A 21,593-nucleotide genomic window follows, 5' to 3' on the forward strand; every position below is an offset into this window, starting at 1 on the left:
CACCTACAGTTCCCCTCCATCATGTGCATTTTCCTGATTTGGAAATATATTGCTGGTTCTCCATTATTATGTATCTAAAGCCTGGCATTCCCTTCCCAAAGACTGGAAGGACCACAGTGGATCAAGGTAAGCCCTTCATCACCTTTTCAAGGGTGGTTAGGATTGGGCAGTAAATCTCAGCCATCCAGGAAATCTGTTGGCTTTGGAGCTTAATAGCAGGGTTTGCCACCACAGCAGGCTGCTGTCATGGCAACTGGTTTCTAAGCCATGTTAGAATTCCAATTCCATTTCAATTATTGAAAATTGTCTAAGCCATAAGAGGCCAATCAGCCCGCCATTTCTGTGCTGGTTCTTTTGGTACAGCTTTTATTGAGTACACTTTTTTTCCTCTGATAATCATGCAAATCTTCCTCCCTCAAAAATGTATCCAATTCCCTTTATTATTATAACAATGGCAGTGTGGCGGCTCGCCTGTCCGACGCGCCACAGCAGGTTCTATCTGTTGGGAGGAACAGCCTACCTGGGGGCAGCGACGGTGCCCGGGCCTCTGGCAAGGAGTCCGGCCCTGTTGCTCAGAAGGGTAGGGAAAGGAAGAGGAGAGCGATAGTAATAGGGGACTCTATAGTGAGGGGGTCAGATAGGCGATTCTGTGGACGCAGTCGGGAGACCCGGATGGTGGTTTGCCTCCCTGGTGCCGGTGTCCGGGATGTGACTGAGCGTGTCCAGGATATCCTGAAAGGGGAGGGAGAGGAGCCAGAGGTCGTGGTACATATAGGTACCAACAATATAGGTAGGATAAGGGAAGAGGTCCTGAAAGGAGAATTTAGGGGGCTAGGAAGAGAGTTAAAAAAAAGGACTTCCAAAGCAATAATCTCAGGCTTGCTGCCTGTGCCACGCGATAGTGAGAATAGGAATGGAGTGAGGTGGAGGATAAATACGTGGCTGAGGAACTGGTGCAGGGAGCAGGGATTCAAGTTTCTGGATCATTGGGACTTCTTCTGGGGGAAGTAAGACCTGTACAAAAAGGACGGGTTGCATCTGAACCTGAGAGGAACCAATATCCTGGCGGGGAGATTTGCTAAGGTAATTGCGGAGACTTTAAACTAGTACAGTTGGGGGGAGGGACTCAAACACAGATAGCTAATAGGCAGTGTGTGAGGCAGGAGGCAGAAAAGGGAAACACTCAGACCCAATATGTAGGAGAGAAAGAAGTGAAAAGAAATAAACTGAGAATAAGAAATGATGGGTCCCTTAAATGTGTATATTTTAATGCTAGGAGTATTGTAAGAAAGGTGGATGAGCTTAGAGCCTGGATTGACATCTGGAAGTATGATGTTGTGGCGATCAGTGTTGTATTGTGAAACATGGTTGCAGGAGGGTTGCGATTGGCAATTAAATATTCCAGGATTTCATTGTTTCAGATGTGATAGAATCGGAGGGGCAAGAGGTGGGGGTATTGCATTGCTTGTCAGGGAGGATATCACAGCAGTGCTTTGGCAGGACAGACTAGAAGGCACGATTAAGGAGGCTGTTTGGGTGGAACTCAGAAATGAGAAAGGTTTAGCAACACTTATAGGGGTGTATTATAGACCGCCAAATAGGGAACGAGAATTGGAAGAGCAAATATGTAAGGAGATAGCAGATATTAGTAGTAAGCACAGAGTAGTGATTGTGGGTGATTTCAATTTTCCGTATATAGACTGGGAATCACATTCTGTTAAAGGGCTGGATGGTTTGGAGTTTGTAAAATGTGTGCAGGATAGTTTTTTGCAGCAATACGTATAGGTACCTACCAGAGAAGGGGCAGTGTTGGACCTCCTGTTAGGAAATGAGACGGGTCAGGTGACGGAGGTATGTGTTGAGGAGCACTTTGGGTCTAGTGATCACAATGCCATTAGTTTCAATATAATTATGGAGAAGGTCAAATCTGGACCAAGGGTTGAGATTTTGGATTGGAGAAAGGCTAATTTTGAGGAGATGAGAAAGGATTTAAAAGGAGTGAAATGGAACTTTTTGTTTTATGAAAAGGATATAATAGAGAAATGGAGGATATTTAAAGGTGAAATTTTGAGAGTACAGAGTCTTTATGTCCCTGTTCGGTGGAAAGGAAAGAATAATAATTTGAAAGAGCCATGGTTTTCCAGGGAAATTGGACACTTGGTTCGGAAAAAGAGGGAGATATACAATAAATATAAGCGGCAGGGAGTAAATGAGGTTCTTGAGGAATATAAAGAATGTAAAAGGAATCTTAAGAAGGAAATTAGAAAAGCGAAAAAAAGATATGAGGCTGCTTTGGCAAGTAATGTAAAAGTAAACCCCAAGGGGTTCTACAGATATGTCAATAGCAAAAGGATAGCGAGGGATAAAATTGGTCCATTAGAGAGTCAGAGTGGACAGCTATGTGCTGAGCCTAAAGAAATGGGGGAGATATTAAACAATTTCTTTTCTTCGGTATTCACCGAGGAGAAGGATATTGAATTATGTGAGGTAAGCGAAACAAGTAGAGTAGTGATGGAAATTATGAGGATTAAAGAAGAGGAGGTACGGACACTTTTGAAAAATATAAAAGTGGATAAGTCTCCAGGTCCTGATAGGATATTCCCTAGGACATTGAGGGAAGTTAGTGCAGAAATAGCAGGGGCTATGACGGAAATATTTCAAACGTCATTAGAAACGGGGATGGTGCCGGAAGATTGGCGCATTGCGCATGTTGTGCCTTTGTTTAAAAAAGGTTTTAAAAGTAAACCTAGCATTTATAGACCTGTAAGTTTGACGTCTGTGGTGGGAAAATTAATGGAAAAGATACTTAGGGACAATATATATAATTATTTGGATAAACAAGGCCTGATTTGAAACAGTCAACATGGATTTGTGCCTGGAAGGTCATGTTTGACTAATCTTCTTGAATTTTTTGAAGAGGTTACCAGGGAAATTGATAAGGGTAAGGCTGTGGATGTTGTCTATATGGACTTCAGTAAGGCATTTGACAAGGTTCCACATGGAAGGTTGATTAAGAAGGTTAAATCGTTGGGTATTAATAGTGAGGTTGCAAGATGGATTCAACAATGGCTGAATGGGAGATACCAGAGGGTAATGGTTGACAATTGTATGTCAGGTTGGAGGCCAGTGTCTAGTGGAGTACCCCAAGGATCTGTGTTGGGTCCACTGTTGTTTGTCATTTACATTAATGATCTGGATGATGGTGTGGCAAATTGGATTAGTAAATATGCAGATGATACTAAGATAGGTGGTGTAGTTAATAATGAAGTAGAGTTTCAAAGTCTACAGAGAGACTTGGGCCTTTTGGAAGGGTGGGCTGAAAGATGGCAGATGGAGTTTAATGCTGATAAGTGTGAGGTGCTGCATTTTGGTAGGACAAATCAAAATAGGACGTACAGGGTAAATGGTAGGGAATTGAGGAATGCAGTGGAACAGAGGGATCTGGGAATAACTGTGCATTGTTCCCTGAAGGTGGAATCTCATGTGGATAGGGTGGTGAAGAAGGCGTTTGGTATGCTTGCCTTTATAAATCAGAGCATCGAGTATAGAAGTTGGGATGTAATGTTAAAATTGTACAGGGCATTGGTGAGGCCGAATCTGGAGTATGGTGTGCAGTTCTGGTCGCCAAATTATAGGAAGGATGTCGACAAAATGGAGAGGGTACAGAAGAGATTTACTAGAATGTTGCCTGGGTTTCAGCACTTAAGCTACAGAGGTTGAGCAGGTTGGGTCTTTATTCTTTGGAGCGTAGAAGGTTGAGGGGGGACTTGATAGAGGTTTTTAAAATTTGAGAGGGACGGACAGAGTTGACGTGGGTAGGCTTTTCCCTTTGAGAGTGGGGAAGATTCCAACAAGGGGACATAGTTTCAGAATTGAGGGACAAAAGTTTAGGGGTAACATGAGGGGGAACTTCTTTACTCAGAGGGTTGTGGCTGTATGGAATGGGCTTCCGGCGGAAGTGGTGGAGGCTGGCTCGATTTTATTATTTAAGAGTAAATTGGATAGGTATATGGATAAGAGGGGATTAGAGGGTTATGGTCTGAGTGCAGGTAGATGAGACTAGGTCAGGGAGAGTGGTCGGCGTGGACTGGTAGGGCCGAACGGGCCTGTTTCCGTGCTGTAGTTGTTATATGGTTATATGGTTATATGGAATGTATTTCAGATCACAACAACTGTCTTTCAAATCCACGTCTTTATTTTGGTTTGCTCATGGTTACCTGACTGTCTTGCCCTTGTACATTGTCAAAACCCCAGTTGTGGCCACCTCTGTTATTGTTCTGCGAGCTGTCAATAACCCAGGGGGCCAAATGGCCATATATGTAGTGAGAATGCGTGACAACTGATGTGAAATTTCATAAGTTATAAATCATAAGCTATTCCACCCACCGTCATCTCTGCCAATCAATCATGGCTGATCTATCTTTCCCTTTCAATCCCATTCTCCTGCCTTCTCCCCATAATCCCCGACACCCGTACTAATCAAGAATCTATCAATCCCCACCTTAAAAATATCCACTGACGGCCTCCACAGTCTTCTGTGGCAATAAATTCCACAGATTCACCACCCTCTGACTAAAGAATATCAAGCAGAACCTCTGTAAACCATTGACATCCTAATCTGTGATAGCCAGAGCTGAATATCACACTGAAGTTGAGGCCAGATCAGCCCAGGCCCATTGCCACACTCTAACTTCATATTATTCTTCCTGGAGCAGCATCGCTTGTGGCTGAAGAACCCAATGCGGTCTTCATATTATAGTCCAGAGATTTATAACAAACATTCTATTTTGTTTCCTCCTCATTCTATGTTGACCGTGGTCACAGAACGGAATCTGATGCAAATACTATTTTCTAGGAATCTGGAATATGCATCGACCTCTGTCAGAAGAAACCGTTCCTGGAGTTGAACCGCATCCTGGAAGCCCTTCGGCTCCGAGATCTGAGGCCCGCACTGGAGTAAGTGACAACATAAGCTTCCCCTTTTCCCTGGTGTTGACAATCTGGGACTCTCCTTTGGTCAAGATGTTTGAATCTCCATAGTTGGGATGGCTGGACCTGCCAGTGGCAGAGCCTGCAGTCACCATTGGCCTCATCGGTCACCTCCATGGTTGAGATGGCTGGTGGCTTTTACTGGGACCGCTGTGAAGTGCAGGTACCGGGGCCCTATGTTTTACAATGAATTCTGATCAATTGGTCAGCAGTCTTAATGCAATTTTTTTATTGGTGCTTAAGTTTAAAAACTGTCAATATCAGACAAGATTGATGAGATTGTTCTTTACTTAATTTATGGTCTGCTGGTGCAAAATAGAAACTGTAAATAGAATGACGGATATTGTTGGCAGGTTGAGCGGGCATGGCTGTTCAAGTCAGGGCGAGAGTGGAACCTCCTCTCTGAGCTGCCACAGTCCTTGTGGAGAATGTTCTCCAACATACTGTTAGATAAACAGTTCCAGGATTGGGAGCCAGCAACAATGAAGGAATAACTGTACCTTTCCAAGTAAGGATGGTTTATGGATCAGAATCCTCCCATTTACAGCAACTCAGTACAGCACAGGAATGGGCCCTTCGGCCCGCCAACTCCATGGGGATTTTTAACAATGCCTTCTACACACATGGTGCATGCAAAAGAAGACGTATTTTATGTGATTTTGAACTAATTTTTATTTTCCGTTTTCAATTGGCCATTCTGACATTTCCTTCTTTTGGACATGTACGACAAAATAGCCACTGTGCACCCCTAACTGTGTACCTATAACTGTGTACCACCTCTAACTGTGCACCTGTAACTGTGTACCACCTCTAACTGTGCACCCCTAACTGTGTACCTGTAACTGTGTACCTGTAACTGTGTACCTGTAACTGTACCACCTGTAACTGTATACTACCTGTAACTGTGTATCTGTAACTGTGTACCTGTAACTGTGTAACTGTAACTGTGTACCTGTAACTGTGTACCACCTCTAACTGTGTACCACCTCTAACTGTGTACCATCTCTAACTGTGCACCTTTAACTGTGCACCTGTAACTGTGCACCTGTAACTGTGCACCACCTCTAACTGTGCACCACCTCTAACTGTGCACCACCTGTAACTGTGCACCACCTGTAACTGCACCACCTGTAACTGTGCACCACCTGTAACAGGGCACCTGTAACTGTTCAGTTGGTCATTGTTTTATTTTAATGTAAAAATTAGTGAGACTTGCAAAGAAATTTCAAACACATTTGCAACAGCATCACCAGATGGTTAAAGGTGAAAGTGCAGAAAGTAGAACACCCCAGGGCTTCTGTTGTCAATGTTTATGCAGTGTCTAAAGTTAGCTGCTGTTTTGAAAAAGACCAGTAATTGCAATGACAAAATATCACCTGCCTGTAGCCTGGGACGTGATTGACCTTTTGTCCCAGTGTTTCCCCGTGCAGTTGACCTGCACCCTCAGAGTACCAACCCTTCTCCACTAATGTTCTCATCACCGTTCACTCCTGCTCTTTCTTGGTGACACCACCCAGAAGTAGAGTAATTCCTTGATTTCTGAACATTTTCTGTTAGAAATCTTTGCTGTAATGCCATAGATTCTTTGTGCTACATGTCTTTGATTTGTGGAGCAATTATTTTGCTACAAAGAATAATGTGCCCATGGGGATGATGGTCCCAAACCTCCAGGTTCAACTCATCCTGCACGATCGCTGTCTTGTACTCTTGCCTAATATTCAGTGCCAGGAGAGCTGTAGTTTCCTGTGGTTAGGATGCAAATACCTTCCTTGTCTTGTTCACCTAAACGTGCAGCTTTGGCATCCTGTGGACTCTCCCACCTGTACACGTGGTTTAACTGTGCGTTCCGTTAGATGCCTCTGACGTCGTTCCCTCCCCAAACACACACTTAATCTGGGCTGCACCTCTGGTGGTTTTGGCTGACCAATCAAAATCTGAACTGGGACTCAAGTGTTTCACCTGACAGTCATCTTATACTTGGAAATGGACAGAAGGATGCCATTCAGCCTTCTTGTTCCATACTAGATCTCTGGAGCAAAGCCGTGGCTCTTGTTCTCTGAGTATACAGTCCTAATGGAGGTTGGCATGAGCACAGTGAGGCAAAGGAAGGTAGACACAAAATGCTGGAGTAACTTAGCGGGTCAGGCAGCATCTCAGGAGCGAAGGAATGGGTGACCTTTTGGGTCGAGACCCTGCTTCAGACTGATGTCATGGGAGGGGGCGGGACAAAGGTAGGATGTAGCTAGAGACAGGAAGACAGTGGGAGAACTGGGAAGGGGGAGGTGAAAGAGAGGGACAGAGGAACTATCTGAAGTTAGAGAAGTCAATGTTCATACCGCTGGGATGTAAACTGGCCAAGCGAAATATCAGATGCTGTTCCTCCAATTTGTGCTGGGCCTCACTATGACAATGGAGGAGGCCCATGACAGAAGGGTCAGACTGGGAGTGGGAGGGGACAAAGGATTCATTTCTGTGGCCTGTGATTCTGATTCTAAACAATGACCCTCGCCTTATTTCCCCCTGACCGTCCAACTTCTTGTTCACACATCACTACCCCTGGATTAATTTTGCCATTCACCCACACTAAGAGGTGACTTACAGCAGCCTGGCAGCACATCTTCAGAATGTGAAGGAAATCAGAGCACCCTGAGGAGACCAACTTGGTTGCAGCAAGAACATGCAAACTCCATTCAGGCAGCTCTTGAGATCATACATCTCTCAATCCCAACGTGGACAGAACTCTGCCCAGATCCTAGCCTGCCCAGTCTGGCTCACTCTCTCTGTGAATGCTGTGGATATCTGCTGGCTCCCACCGCACCCGTTTTCAATTTTAAATGAATGAATGAATGCATAAGTTTATTGACCAAGTATGTACAAATACAAGGAATGTGCCTTGGTGCTCCGCTCGCAAGTAACAACACGAACATACAGCAAACAATATCGGTTTTGTACTTGAACCTTTGTGTGGTTTTGCCTCTTCCTTTCTTGGTGCCCAGTCCACCACAACCCAATGGAGTCATGGTTTCCTTTGGCTGTGGTTTGTGCACCTTCCACTGTGGGCAGAGTTCATGTACCTCACTGTAATATCCCCTCTGCATGTCCCCTCCCTTTTAAAACCCATCTCTCTAGCCACACCCTTGAATGTTCCCCTTTTTAAAACCCAATGCATTTTTCATTTGGATATGACTTTGTGAAACACTGGGCTCTGTGTCAACGTGAATTTGTTACCATAGGGATGATGCCAGCCCAGTGCTTGCAATGAAACAGAAGTTGGATATTGTCAGTGGGCAGTTGTCCAACATAACATTCTGTAGCACCCTTGTATATTCTTTTGTGTTTAGTAGCTGTTATATTAATCATTCTTAACTCAAAAGTTGTCATTTGAGTACAATTTCTTTTGAGTACGAGCAACGATGCATTTTAATGCTGTGATTCTCGTGCCCAGATGGACGATATCAAACCGGCAGAGACTGCTGGCTCTGAACAGCACGCTGGAGTTCAAACTGCACCGATTGTATTTCATCAGCCTCCTAATAGGCGGAATGGTCAACCAAGCAGAGGCACTGGGGTATGCCAAGAACTTCCAGCCCTTTGCACAACAACATCAAAGAGGTCAGCCAGAATGTGTTTGGTCAATTGTTTAACAGGTTGACTTAATTGGTGAAATATAAGCTAATTGGGTAGCAAGCTAAATTTGCAGTGGTCTGATTGAATGAACCTTTCAATATAACTCAAAACCTAAATTCACTTTATTAATTCTGTTGCCTTTCTACTTCACCTGTCTCTTCTTACCAGAACATTGATATTATGAGGCTTTGGTGGCCATTTTTTAATGCTAAACAAAATATGAAAGTTCTTGGCAGTACATTGAAGGATGTTCAGCCCTCCTGTATGTTGTCAGAAGCTGACAGCCTGGGCTTTCTGCTGTGTTCATCTCATTCTCTCCTGTTCAAACTGTGACTTTCTGCAGAGGCCGAGGCTCAGCACCGGGCCCAATCAGATGATCTCACTCTCGGAGCTGGGGTAACCATCATCAGCATTGCGATCCAGTTTCCACCTTGACCAACTCAGCTCACCAGCAGACTAAGGTCTTCCTTGGTTACACATCAATAATACCCTGGGGCTGTGTGTCCGACCTGTGAGACTATTGGTTCACTTTGACCATTCAGTGAGACTTCCACAATGCACCTACATGTGTAAAGGCCACAAGATGTTGAAAGTACCAGAGTAAAAGATGGCTGTTTAACCTAACATAACAAAGCATATGAATATATATTAGCTGAATTAGAAACTTTTATCCCATCATGATCTCATGTTTTATGCAAGAAAGGCCATACAGTATTTTTTTTAAATACATAAGCACCTCTGATAGCAGTCTCTGAAACTATTAATATGTCCATTGTGAATTATACAAAAGCATTACAACTACTTTATATAGAATGTGGAATGGTACAGCACAGGAACAGGCCCTTCGGCCCACAATATCTGTGCCAAATGTAATGCCAAGATAAACTAATCTCACCTGCCTACACATGCTCAACCCCTTTCATTCCCAGCATACATGCCAATTAAATGCCACTGCCATAATCTGTCTGCACCACCACATCCCCAGGTACTCACCATCCTTCATGTAAAACTAAATTTGCCTTGCACATCTCTTTTAACCTTTATCTCTTTAATCTTTGACATTTCCACCCTTGGGTAAAGGTTCTGACTGTCTACCCTCTTTGTGCCTCTCATTACTTCTGTCAGGTCTCCCCTCAACCTCTGGCATTCCGGAGGTTTGTCCAACCTCTCCTTGTATCCAGGCATCATTCTGGGAAACCTCCAAAGCCTCGACATCTTTCTGGTAATGGGCCGACCGCAACATCATCCAATTCTCCACATGCGGCCGAGCCAGAATCCTATGAAGCTGCAAGATGACTTCCGACTGTTTTATTCAATGCCCAGACCAATGAAGCAAGCGTACCATATGCCTTATTTATCGATTTATCTACATGAAGGTTTACAAGCACATCAATGCTTTTAACAATCTTGGATAAAGCTACCTCTGCCATTTCTCCACCCATTTCTATAGTTGATCTATATCCCGCTGTAAACTTTGACAGCCTTCCTCACTTTCTGCAACTCCACAAATTTTGGAGTCATATGCAAACTTAATAACTAATCCATCTACATTTAATCCAAGTCATACATTGCAAACAACAGAGGTCCCAGCTCAGATCCCCGCCCTGACCACAGTCCTCCAGCATGAGTACGGCCCTTCCACCATAACCTTATGATTTCTGTCAGTAAGCCAGTTCTGAATCTGTACGATTGAGTCACTATTTATCTTAATAAGATAAGATAAAACTTTGTTCATCTTGGGAGGGAGATTGTTCTGCCGACAGTCACAACACACAAGGTACACAACAACTTGAAATTAAAAGTGAAAACAAAAAGAAAAAGACAAGCGCCTGTTGTCTGGCTGCCGTGTGCACTGCGCCTTCACCGGAACAAACGAACAAACAAACAAACACAGACTTATCCCCTGGGCAGAGGATTCGTAACTAGAGTTCCCCCCCACACCAGCTCCCCCGTTGTACTCCCACCATCCCGCACGGTGGTCCCCCCAAACCGGGCCCCCATTGCCTTCCCCTCCCCTCCCACGATCATCGACCGTGAGGCCCTACCACCGCCGAGGCCCCACCACCGCCGAGGCTCACGTTGCCACTGCCGAGGCTCCCATCGCCACCACCTCTGAGGCTCCTTCGGCCCAGACAGGCCTCACCGCCTGGGTTCCCTGCAGTCCCCTGGTAGGCCTGTGGGGCAAGGCGGGTCTACCAGGGCGCGTTCCGGTCATCGTTCTGGTCGGCGGGTGGATCGTGCCCCTGCGGCTGCCCGGGACAGTACGTGTAACGTGTGTGCATCTTAATCTTCTGGGTCAGCCTACCATGGGGGTCTTTATCAAATGCCTGACTAAAATGTATGTGAACAGTATCCACCACCCTATCCTCAACGGTATTTATTCACAAAATGCTGGAGTAACGTATGTCTACTTTGAAGAAGTTCTCCTCTCTTCGAGGAGAGTTTAGCAACATGATCCTTCCTTTGTCCCGTCCCCCTGACATCAGTCTGAAGAAGGGTCTCGACCCGAAACGTCACCCATTCCTTCTCTCCTGAGATGCTGCCTGACCTGCTGAGTTACTCCAGCATTTTGTGAATAAATACCTTCGATTTGTACCACCATCTGCAGTTATTTTCTTACACACCCTATCCTCGACGGTCACCTTCATCACTTCCTCAAGACAACTTGATTACGTTTGTAAGCCACAACGTGGTGTGTACCAACCTTGCTGTAACCTTAATTATCTAACCCTTATAAATGGGTGTAAATCCCATCCTGAAGAATCTTTTCCAATAGCTTCCCTACCACTGACACTATATATATATATATATATATATAGTGAGCCACTGCCTCACGGCCTCAAATTGCCTCGATTAGGCAATAATTTAATTAGTTCTACATTTACCCGTCACAGATACGTCAATCACAAATACCTGCGCTTTGCTCGTGCAATGCTTGCGATGTCTGAACACATCCCTCCCTGACCAGATTCCAGCCAGACTTGCTCTACTGGCTCCCAACAACTCACGTACTTGGTAATGACACTATGACTCACTACAACTGCCCCTGCCTGATGCAGTTCTCATCTGCATCAACAACACAAATCTGGAAAACCTGGTTTCATAGTGTATTGCGTTGAGAAAATGGCGTGCTGTAATGCATGTGGCTGTTCACTGTATATTTATGGTTGGTAAACTGATTTAGATTGGGGTGTGTGTATTTGATCTTCATCTATTACGACAGAGGAGGCCATTTGGCCCATCAGGTTTATGGTGGCAGAGTAAACCGACCCTCCCCACTTCCCTGTAAACCTGCATTGTAATCTCTCTTGTGCACAGCAAACAGCCGTTAGTTAACCTATCAGCACATCTTTGGATGTGGGAGGAAACTGCACCATATGAGGAACTCCATGCAGTCAAGGGAGAACATGCAAACTCCACAGAGTTGGCACCAGAATTCAGGAGCAAACCCTGATCCACTTGCACTGCAGTGGGATCCATATTCCAGTTCTTTTTGTTAACTGAATAACTTCTTGAACTGAATAACTTCTTGTTTTCCAAAGTGTTGGTTTTGATCTGAAGCTTTTAGCTTTTTAATTCTCCATGACTGCTCAATGCTGATACACAAGTTGTCATTCCAGACATCCAGGTGTTGATGGGAAGTCTGGTCTATCTGCGACATGGCATTGCAAACTCCCCATATCTGCACCTGCTGGATTCAACTCAATGGGCAGACATCTGTGACATCTTCACCAGAGATGCCTGTGCCCTCCTTGGTCTTTCAGTGGAGTCCCCTCTCAGTGTCAGGTAAGATTAACATCCGAGTAAGAATCTCTTTGCCCTTTAGGTTGTAGCTGTGTGTTACAGTCTTTGACATAAAATGCATCTTTTATGAAAAAGACAATTGCTGTGTTAGCCCTAATTATACATGTACACTGCTTACAGGAATGTGGAATGCTTTAGTGTGGAGGAAAAATAATCTTAATAAAATAAATACTAGAATACCCAAAAAATGAACAAAACCATCGTCAGTTTCTACTTCAACGTGCACCATGTTCCATGTCTTCTCGGGGCCAGTGTGAAGGCAGCACATGGTAATATCTCAGAGCCAATGCATTAGGTCTGTTGTTTGCAAAATACCTCTAATGGATGTCAGAGGTTATGGATGAGGTGATCTTATAGAAACATATAACATTATTAAGGGATTGGACAAGCTAGATGCAGGAAACATGTTCCTAATGTTGGGGGAGTCCAGAACCAGGGGCAACAGTTTAAGAATAAGGGTTAGGCAATTATGAACTGATATGAGGAAAAACTTTTTCACCATGAGAGTTGTGAATTTGTGAAGTTCTCTGCCTCAGAAGGCAATGGAGGCTGATTCACTGGATGCATTAAAAAGAGAGTTAGATAGAGCTCTGAAGGCTAGCGGAATCAATGGATATGGGGAGAAGGCAGGAACGGGGTACTGATTGTGGATGATCCGCCATAATCACATTGAATGGCGGTGCTGGCACAAAGGGCCGAATGGCCTGCTCCTGCACCGATTTTCAATGTTTATATGGTTCTATGTTCAGTTTTGCTGAGAAATATGCTTATAAAAACAATGACGTAATGATTGTTCTTTGATTTGACTCTAATTAGACAGAATTGAATTTTGCAATCTGAATTAAGGAAACAAATATAATGACCATGCATGCCGTTGTGTGGATTATACAGGTGCAAAATATAATGACCATGCATGCCGTTGTGTGGATTATACAGGTGCAAAAGAATATGCTTATGCAAGATATGAATGAAAGCTAACTGGGTGAGAAGTTGGCACGGTGAATAGTTCCAAAAAAAATGAAATAAGATTCCAGAATTTGCAGAGGCAAGAGTATCAGACCAGACTGGATCAAACTGTTGTTTTCCTGAAACAGCTTTGGAGTTAATAAGAACAGTAATGTTGCCTGGGCTTTGGATAGTTTGGAAGCTTCTCAAAGGTCTGACAACCACAGGTGCAAAAAAACTAGTGTTAGACTTTTACTAGATTTAATAGAGGCTTTAAAATATAAAGGTTTTGATGAGACTAAACTAAATGAACTATTTCCACTTGCAGTGGGAGAGTGGTAAACGATGCAAAGCCAAGGAATGCAGGAGGATTTGAGATAAGATCTCCTCATGCCATGCGTTGTTAATATCTGGAATTTACAAGGGCATTGCTACAACAATCTAGTAAATTTACATAGCACACTTGGATAGAAAGCATGTACAGAAGGTTTGCATAAAGATCAAGGCAATTGGGGATAGTTTCATAGCTCCTTTAAAAAGATGGAAGAGGCATATTGGTGTGAATATTTTCTTTGGTGCTGCAAGGTTCTAGTTGTCTGTGTGATGGACAGTTAACATCACTGTGTGATGGACAGTGTCTGTGTGATGGACAGACAGTTGCCTGTGTGATGGACGATTCTTTAGTTGGTTCATTTTAACATGAGCCACAATTGCTGGTGCAATTCCTGAATCAGGCACAGATCACAGCCAGTCTGAAGAAGGGTCTCGACCCGAAACGTCACCCATCCGTTCGCTCCAGAAATGCTGACTGTCCTGCTGAGTTACTCCAGCATTTTGTGTCCACCTATAGATCACACCCAGAAGGGGAGGACATAGGTGCTGAATCCACAACAGGCACCTACTTTTGATTTGAATGATTGTTCCAGTCTCCACCTTCCCATTGCTAAAGGAAACCGCAGCCCAGCAATGCAGTGAAAGTCAGATCTTGTTTCCTGGAAAGATCTTCAGTTAAGGGGAGGGGGGGAGGAATGGCGATCTTTTGGTCAATCAGAGGCTTGTCTAGTTTCTTGAAGTAGCCGTTGCCATGAAATATGTTTTCACCTGTCTGTTTTTTGTTGAGCTAGAGTACGTTTCCCAATTACTAGTGATGAAAACCCTTTTCCAGAGATTTAGCCCACGTTCTCTCTCTTCACAGTTGAGTGTTTTTCCCCTTGCAGCTTTTCTGCCGGGTGCCTGGCGTTACCGGTTCTGCTGAACATCAAGGCAGTGATAGACCAGCGACAGTGCACTGGGATCTGGAGCCAGAAGGACGAGCTGCCGGTGAGTTGTTCATTTTCTGACAAAATGCTCTTCTACTTGTGCGTGAGCTGGGATGCAGGAAAGTCGAGAGCTGCTAGAACAGTTCTGTGGGTCATCTGTGCAGGACAATCAACACTTGTTCCTGTTGAGACCCTTCATCTGGACTGGTATTTATTCACAAAATGCTGGAGTAACTCAGCGGGTCAGGCAGCATCTCAGGAGAGAAGGAACGGGCGACGTTTCGGGTCGAGACCCTTCTGGTGATTTATTGACAGACATTGTTCCCCTTAACCAGATCAGAAATGAAAATGTAAGCTATCCTTTCACTTCTTTCAGATTGAGATTGAGCTGGGGAAGAGGTGCTGGTACCACTCTGTGTTTGCCTGTCCCATCCTCCGGCAACAGGCTACCGAGTCCAACCCTCCGATGAAACTCATCTGCGGCCACGTGATCTCCAGAGATGCTTTGAACAAGCTGATCAACGGTGGGAAGTACGTACCTTAGTGGACAGAGCAGCTGCATTGAGCGGTGACTGAGACTGCCCTTCCCATTGTGGCTATTGTGTGGACAGTTTCTGAAAGTGGCTACAGTCTTCATTTTGATGGGGATGAGGAGAAATAATTTATGCTTTGGGGTCTAAAGAAATGAACACCTGGCGTGAAGTATCGCTTTTCGAATGGTGAAAGGCCTGGATAGAGTGGATGTGGGGAGGATGTTTCCACTAGTTGGAGAGTCTAGGACCAGAGGCCATAGCCTCAGAATAAACGGACGTACATTTAGAAAGGAGAGGAGGGAGAACCTCTTTAGTCAGAGGGTGGTGAATCTATGGAATTCTGCCACAGAAGGCTGTGGAGGCCAAGTCTTTGAATATTTTTAAGGTGGAGATTGACAGGTTCTTGATTAGTAAGGGTGTCAAGGGTTGAGAGGAAAAGATTAGATGAGCTCTGATTTCATGGCGGAGTAGACTCGAATGGCCTAATTCTGCTCCTATGAAATGAACATGAGCATTGACCATATCTCTGGTTTGGCTCCCTGTCCACAACTGGCTGGAGAGGTGACAGAGGTCACTCCCTCTGCCCCGGGCAGTCTTCGTTACCAACCACCTGGTTCTCCACCGGTTTCCGTGTGGTGTGAAGAGTTGACACCTCATCGAGAAGGATAAGCCTTGTCATGGTGAGCTCCTAATCTCATTTTAGAGAATTTCAAGCAACCAGCAGGATACATTACTCACTTCCTGATGATGGATTATATAAAAGCATAGATTACCGTTTGCAAGACAATTGTTTTGGTGGTAAGATATTTACTGATTCACAAATTTAATGAGTCTTTATTTTAAACTGCGTAATCTGTTTCTGTATCTTACCTTGTGTGTTTCTCTTTCTGCAGATTAAAGTGTCCCTATTGTCCGATGGAACAAGCGCCCTCTGATGCAAAGCAGATCTATTTCTGAAGACCATGTTTGAACTCTGAGGACAATACACCTCCTGTTGGGAGAAGAGCTATAGCTAGGGTGTGTCTGTTTAATTGTGGCCAGCCAAGACCACTGGGTGGTGTGAATGTGATTTGCCCTGGAGCTAGCTGTAGGGGATTGTAGCAGAAGTTTCTGATGGTTTCCCTGTCCACCCAGCTGGTGTGGGATCTGAACTTTGGTTGCACCAGTATGGAACCTGGAATTGCCATTAATTCCTATCTAACTTTTTATTTGTCCCACTTGCAAATGCTTAGCAACTATCAGGTAGTTTAAGTACAAATCCAGTTCTAATTTGTTGCCATCTAATTTTGGCAGCATCCATTATAAAGCCTTTACTGTGGAGTAGTTAGTTCCCTGTCAGTGGAGTTCCAGTGACTTAACTGCTGTACACTGACACTGTTTACTGTTGTAAAACAAATGGCGTGTAAATTATTTGACTTCCCCTTGTTCCATTTGTGCCACTAATTAGAGAATGTTGATCACAGAACACTTTGTCCTCAACCCCCGTCTTCCACTCTCCCTCCCTCACCTCATCATGTCCCCAGATTTGGATGATCTGTACAATACTATTCATAGCTGGTGAGTTTCAATGATATTGAAAGTTCATGAGGTGCTTTTGATATTTCTGAGTGGTGGGAAGAGCATGGCGGAGTAATGGAACAAGAGTTGCATCTGATGACATGGATCATGGATTACATCGGATCCATCTCTTCTCTTCCCTGAAATTGACATACGCAACATGAAGTCCACCAACATAGCCCCTTTCCTTCACAAACAGACCTAATGTCAAACTGTCTATAGCTCGGTATACCTTAGTCTTTATGGACTTTAGTGATGACAACCTCTAGGTGTGCTCACATTGAAATCTAGGGCTGAAGTGGGAGAACTATTGTTTTCCTAAACTGGGGAATGAGAGAAGTTGCATCCTATTCTCATTCTTTATCCATTTGGAGAGGTGTCTGTGGTCAGGGTGAGCCTGTGTGAGGTGTCTGTGTGAGAGGTGTCTGTGGTCAGCCTGTGACCATCATGCTAGTTGCTGGTTTGTCTCTTGTGTTGCCTGGGGTCAGTTTGTGCATCTACCAGTGCCCCATGAAACCAGTGCCCAGCTTAGACTGCGGGGTGTGTGCATTGTTAGTGCGTTGCCCCCTGACTGGGGGTGAATTCCTCGGTTACAGACAAGGGTTGATGTGCTGCTGGAAGCATCACAGCTGTGATGGCTTTTCACTGATTTTTCAAAAGTCAGCTTTTAAAATTGATGTTTTATTTATGATTCTACTTAATCTTTTTTACAAGTATCCCTGGTTTAGTTGTTATATGGTCATAATATGGTCATTATTTGGTTGTTATCTGTGCCATTGCAAATATTTGTTTTCCATGACATATCAGCAAAACTGCCTCTTGCACTGGTTTTAAGTGAATAGCACTGGAAAGTCAGTCATGACCTTCCATCCATTGGTTGTAGTTGTGCATCTAGGAACATTTTCTGTTAATTATGGGGGGAAATAATTGCTTGTTTTCTTTTAACGGGATAAACAGTCTAGTTTCCAGTTAATTATAAGGGCCATTCTTAGTCACATGTGTGACCATGTGAGGTCACACACACATGACCAGTCATAATTGACCTCTGTCCCTAAAGAAACATTGTCAGCATAACATATAAAAATTTCACTTGATCAACTTCGACATATATGTCATATATACAGTACAAAACAATATACCTGTAATGCTTTCAGAATTTTTCACATTTTTACAATATACAATATACAATAGGTGCAGGAGTAGGCCATTCGGCCCTTCGAGCCAGCACCACCGTTCAATGTGATCATGGCCTAATCATTGTCAATCAGTACCCCGTTCCTGCTTTCTCCCCATACCCCCTGACTCCGCTATCCTTAAGAGCTCTATCTAGCTCTCTCTTGAAAGCATCCAGAGAATTGGCCTCCACTGCCTTCTGAGGCAGTGACTAAGAATGGCCCATAAAAGCCTGATACACCTCAGAGTAGCGCCACTAACTGGAATTTAGAAGGATGAGGGGGATCTTATTGAAACATATAAGATAATTAGGGGATTGGACACATTAGAGGCAGGAAACATGTTCCCAATGTTGGGGGAGTCCAAAACAAGGGGCCACAGTTTAAGAATAAGTGGTAGGCCATTTAGAACGGAGATGAGGAAGAACATTTTCAGTCAGAGAGTGGTGAAGGTGTGGAATTCTCTGCCTCAGAAGGCAGTAGAGGCCAGTTCGTTGGATGCTTTCAAGAAAGAGCTGGATAGAGCTCTTAAGGATAGCAGAGTGAGGGGGTATGGGGAGAAGGCAGGAACGGGGTACTGATTGAGAGTGATCAGCCATGATCGCATTGAATGGCGTTGCTGGCTCGAAGGGCTGAATGGCCTACTCCTGCACCTATTGTCTATTGTCTATTGTCTAACTGTTCTTCTTGAGCATTAAATTCCAGATAACCGGTCACCATGGAATAGTTTGGTTAGCCATTGCCATGGGCTAGCTGTTGCCATTAGTTAGCCGTTGCCATTGGTTAGCCGTTGGTTAGCCATTGCCATGGGCTAGCCGTTGCCATTAGTTAGCCGTTGCCATTGGTTAGCCATTGGTTAGCCATTGGTTAGCCATTGCCATTGGTTAGCTATTGCCATTGGTTAGCCGTTGCCATTGGTTAGCCGTTGCCATTGGTTAGCCATTACCATTGGTTAGCCATTGCCATTGGTTAGCCATTACCATTGGTTAGCCATTGCCATTGGTTAGCCATTACCATTGGTTAGCCATTGGTTAGCCGTTGCCATTGGTTAGCCGTTGCCATTGGTTAGCCGTTGCCATTGGTTAGCCGTTGCCATTGGTTAGCCGTTGCCATTGGTTAGCCGTTGCCATTGGTTAGCCGTTGCCATTGGTTAGCCATTTCACAGAATGGGAGTGAAGAGAATCAGTTTGGTCAAACGGATTAAGTAAATTTACACAGTTTCATCTGGAGCCGAGGTCGGACTAATTGGGAGAAACTGGGAAACAAATGATTTTGCCCCTCTGTTTGTCTCATGAGAACCTGACAGAACCTGCTACACTTTTTTTTACTTCTGAATACTTTTACTGGATGTTAACTTTGATGTTGGTCCCTTTTATGAAGATTTTTGATTCCTTTATCCTTCCCACCCTACGCTACCCAACTGGCGCAGACCCCTACAGGCAAAGACTGTCCTTCCATGGGATGACCACCCCTATGGTCAGCTCCTGCTCACATCCCTCGCGTGGCAATGCTGATAAGATGGATAACAGAAGTAAAACATAGAAACATAGAAAATAGGTGCAGGAGTAGGCCATTCGGCCCTTCGAGCCTGCACCGCCATTCAATATGATCATGGCTGATCATCCAGCTCAGTAACCTGTACCTGCCTTCTCTCCATACCCCCTGATCCCTTTAGCAAAAAGGGCCAAATCTAACTCCCTCTTAAATATAGCCAATGAACTGGCCTCAACTACCTTCTGTGGCAGAGAATTCCACAGACTCACCACTCGCATCTCGGTCCTAAAAGACTTCCCCCTTATCCTTATCCTTAAGTAGAACTCATTGACTTGACAAGAATTAATCATGTAAGGTGGGAGGCTCATGCACACAACAGGGTTTATCTAGGTTTTGAATGTCAGGTATTCAGCATCACTATCAACAATCGTTAAAGCTTTAAAGTATTGTGATAATCTTGACTGTCAAAATCATTGGTGATAGATAGGGATGTGCAGAGTCTGGTGGGTTCGTGACATTGGCCAACACACAGGCCTAGTTTGTTAAGAGATGATGAGTTTAATAATGAATGGTGTGGCTGATAAACAATTAATGGATACCTTGCCCTGCAATGTGTGGGGAACATAGTTCTTAAACGATGCTCAGGTTTTTAATTGGAAAAGATACATTTTCCTGATGCCATTGCAGAGCGGGGAGTGATCATGCCTTCCTCATTCTCACTTTGTATTTGTGTGAGGAAAAAACCCCAGAATGCTCTATTTCATGATGTTTTCTTTTATCCCCAGCTTGCTTGTCGCAAGTCCCCACAAAACTAGAAGAATGCAAAGGAAAGGTAGAGAATGCAATCTGCAGCTGGGGGCTCGATGCCCCGATCAGTTCAGACTTATGTGACTTTTAATTTTATTAACCGTAATATAATTTATGTTATATAACAAATGTTTAATAAATATGTTGAAGTGATTAAATGATTGAAATGGCTTTACTGTTCTCACCCACAGAAACACGTAGCTACATGTGACCATATAGTTTGGGTGGTTGTTTCAGTGGGTTGGAAGATGTTAACTTCCTCACTGCCCTTGGTCATTATGATCTCCACAAGGAAGAAAACACTGACCTGTAAGAGAATTTGTCATATCAAAGGTGAAAAGGGCGGCACGGTATACCGCAGCGGTAGAGTTGCTGCTTTACAGCGAATGCAGCACCGGAGACTCAGGTTCGATCCTGACTATGGGCGCCGTCTGTACGGAGTTTGTACGTTCTCCCCGTGACCTGCATGGGTTTTCTCCGAGATCTTCGGTTTCCTCCCACACTCCAAAGACGTACAGGTATGTAGGTTAATTGACTGGGTAAATGTTTTTAAAAAAATTTCCCTCGTGTGTGCAGGATAGTGTTAATGTGCGGGGATTGCTGGGCGGCGTGGACTCGGTGGGCCGAAGGGCCTGTTTCCGCGCTGTATCTCTAAAATCTAAAAAAAAATCAAAAAGTTGAGCTAAAGAATCAGCATTTGAATAGCTGGACTAATTTCTTAGACTTCGTTCTGTGAGGATATGTACTTAGGGTTAATATGAGAAATATACCTAAACTTGAGGTGAAACAAAATTGAAGTTTCAAGCTGTGTACATGGGGAAATTGTAAAATAAATGTGTAAAAGCAAGTCTTATGCCACACTCAGCTGGCAGGGAGGTGTAAAAGCTGCACAGTGGCTGTGGCTCACTCCTTCCACACAAGGTTCACTCACAAACCATCAAAATCCATTCGACATAACAAGGCTTATCATTTAATCATAAGGCAGAGTGAAATTGATATCATCTTTATGTAATTTTCTTCCATTAATGTAGCTGATTGTCCCATCTTTGCGGTGATGCCATTTTCTTTCATGCTTTGGGACATCTCTGGAGAGAAAGAATGGGTGACGTTTCGGGTCGATGCCTTTCTTCAGACTGTGATTGTGAATTTCAATGGCTGCCCATGGTGAAACTGACACTGTGTTCTCAAGGGACAATGGTGTCTGATTACTGCTGGCAGGTTACATGGAAACAGGGTTTTCTCATGATACTCATAGAGTCATAGAGTCCTACAGCACAGAAAGAGGCCCTTCGGTCCATCGTGTCCGTGCCGCCCGTTACCAAACACAGTCTAATTTTAATCCCATTTTCCCGCATTTGGACCGTAGCTCTGAATGTTGTAGCATTTCAAGTGCCCATCCAAATGCC

General features: G+C 44.2%; 1 protein-coding gene across 2 annotated transcripts in view; it reads left to right on the forward strand.

Annotated features, from left to right (window-relative positions):
• The window catches only part of LOC144599978 (E3 ubiquitin-protein ligase RMND5A-like), a 37,429-nt gene extending 17,098 nt beyond the window's left edge, over positions 1-20,331 (forward strand). Inside the window, exons 4-10 of one of the 2 annotated variants that reach the window (XR_013548064.1) lie at positions 4,856-4,956; positions 8,435-8,601; positions 12,237-12,402; positions 14,583-14,685; positions 15,001-15,155; positions 16,051-16,174; positions 20,166-20,331. Coding sequence is in view for 1 of the 2 variants with exons in the window: in XM_078411259.1 (XP_078267385.1) it covers positions 4,856-4,956; positions 8,435-8,601; positions 12,237-12,402; positions 14,583-14,685; positions 15,001-15,155; positions 16,051-16,114 (756 nt within the window). In the remaining variant the exon portion in view is untranslated. Of the gene's footprint in view, positions 1-4,855; positions 4,957-8,434; positions 8,602-12,236; positions 12,403-14,582; positions 14,686-15,000; positions 15,156-16,050; positions 18,384-20,165 lie in introns of those variants that run through there. The other variant, XM_078411259.1, reaches the window with a different exon arrangement.
• The last annotated feature ends 1,262 nt before the right edge of the window (positions 20,332-21,593 follow it).

The sequence above is a fragment of the Rhinoraja longicauda genome, chromosome 14 (assembly GCF_053455715.1).
Source record: "Rhinoraja longicauda isolate Sanriku21f chromosome 14, sRhiLon1.1, whole genome shotgun sequence".
Classification (NCBI taxonomy): Eukaryota; Metazoa; Chordata; class Chondrichthyes; order Rajiformes; family Arhynchobatidae; genus Rhinoraja; species Rhinoraja longicauda.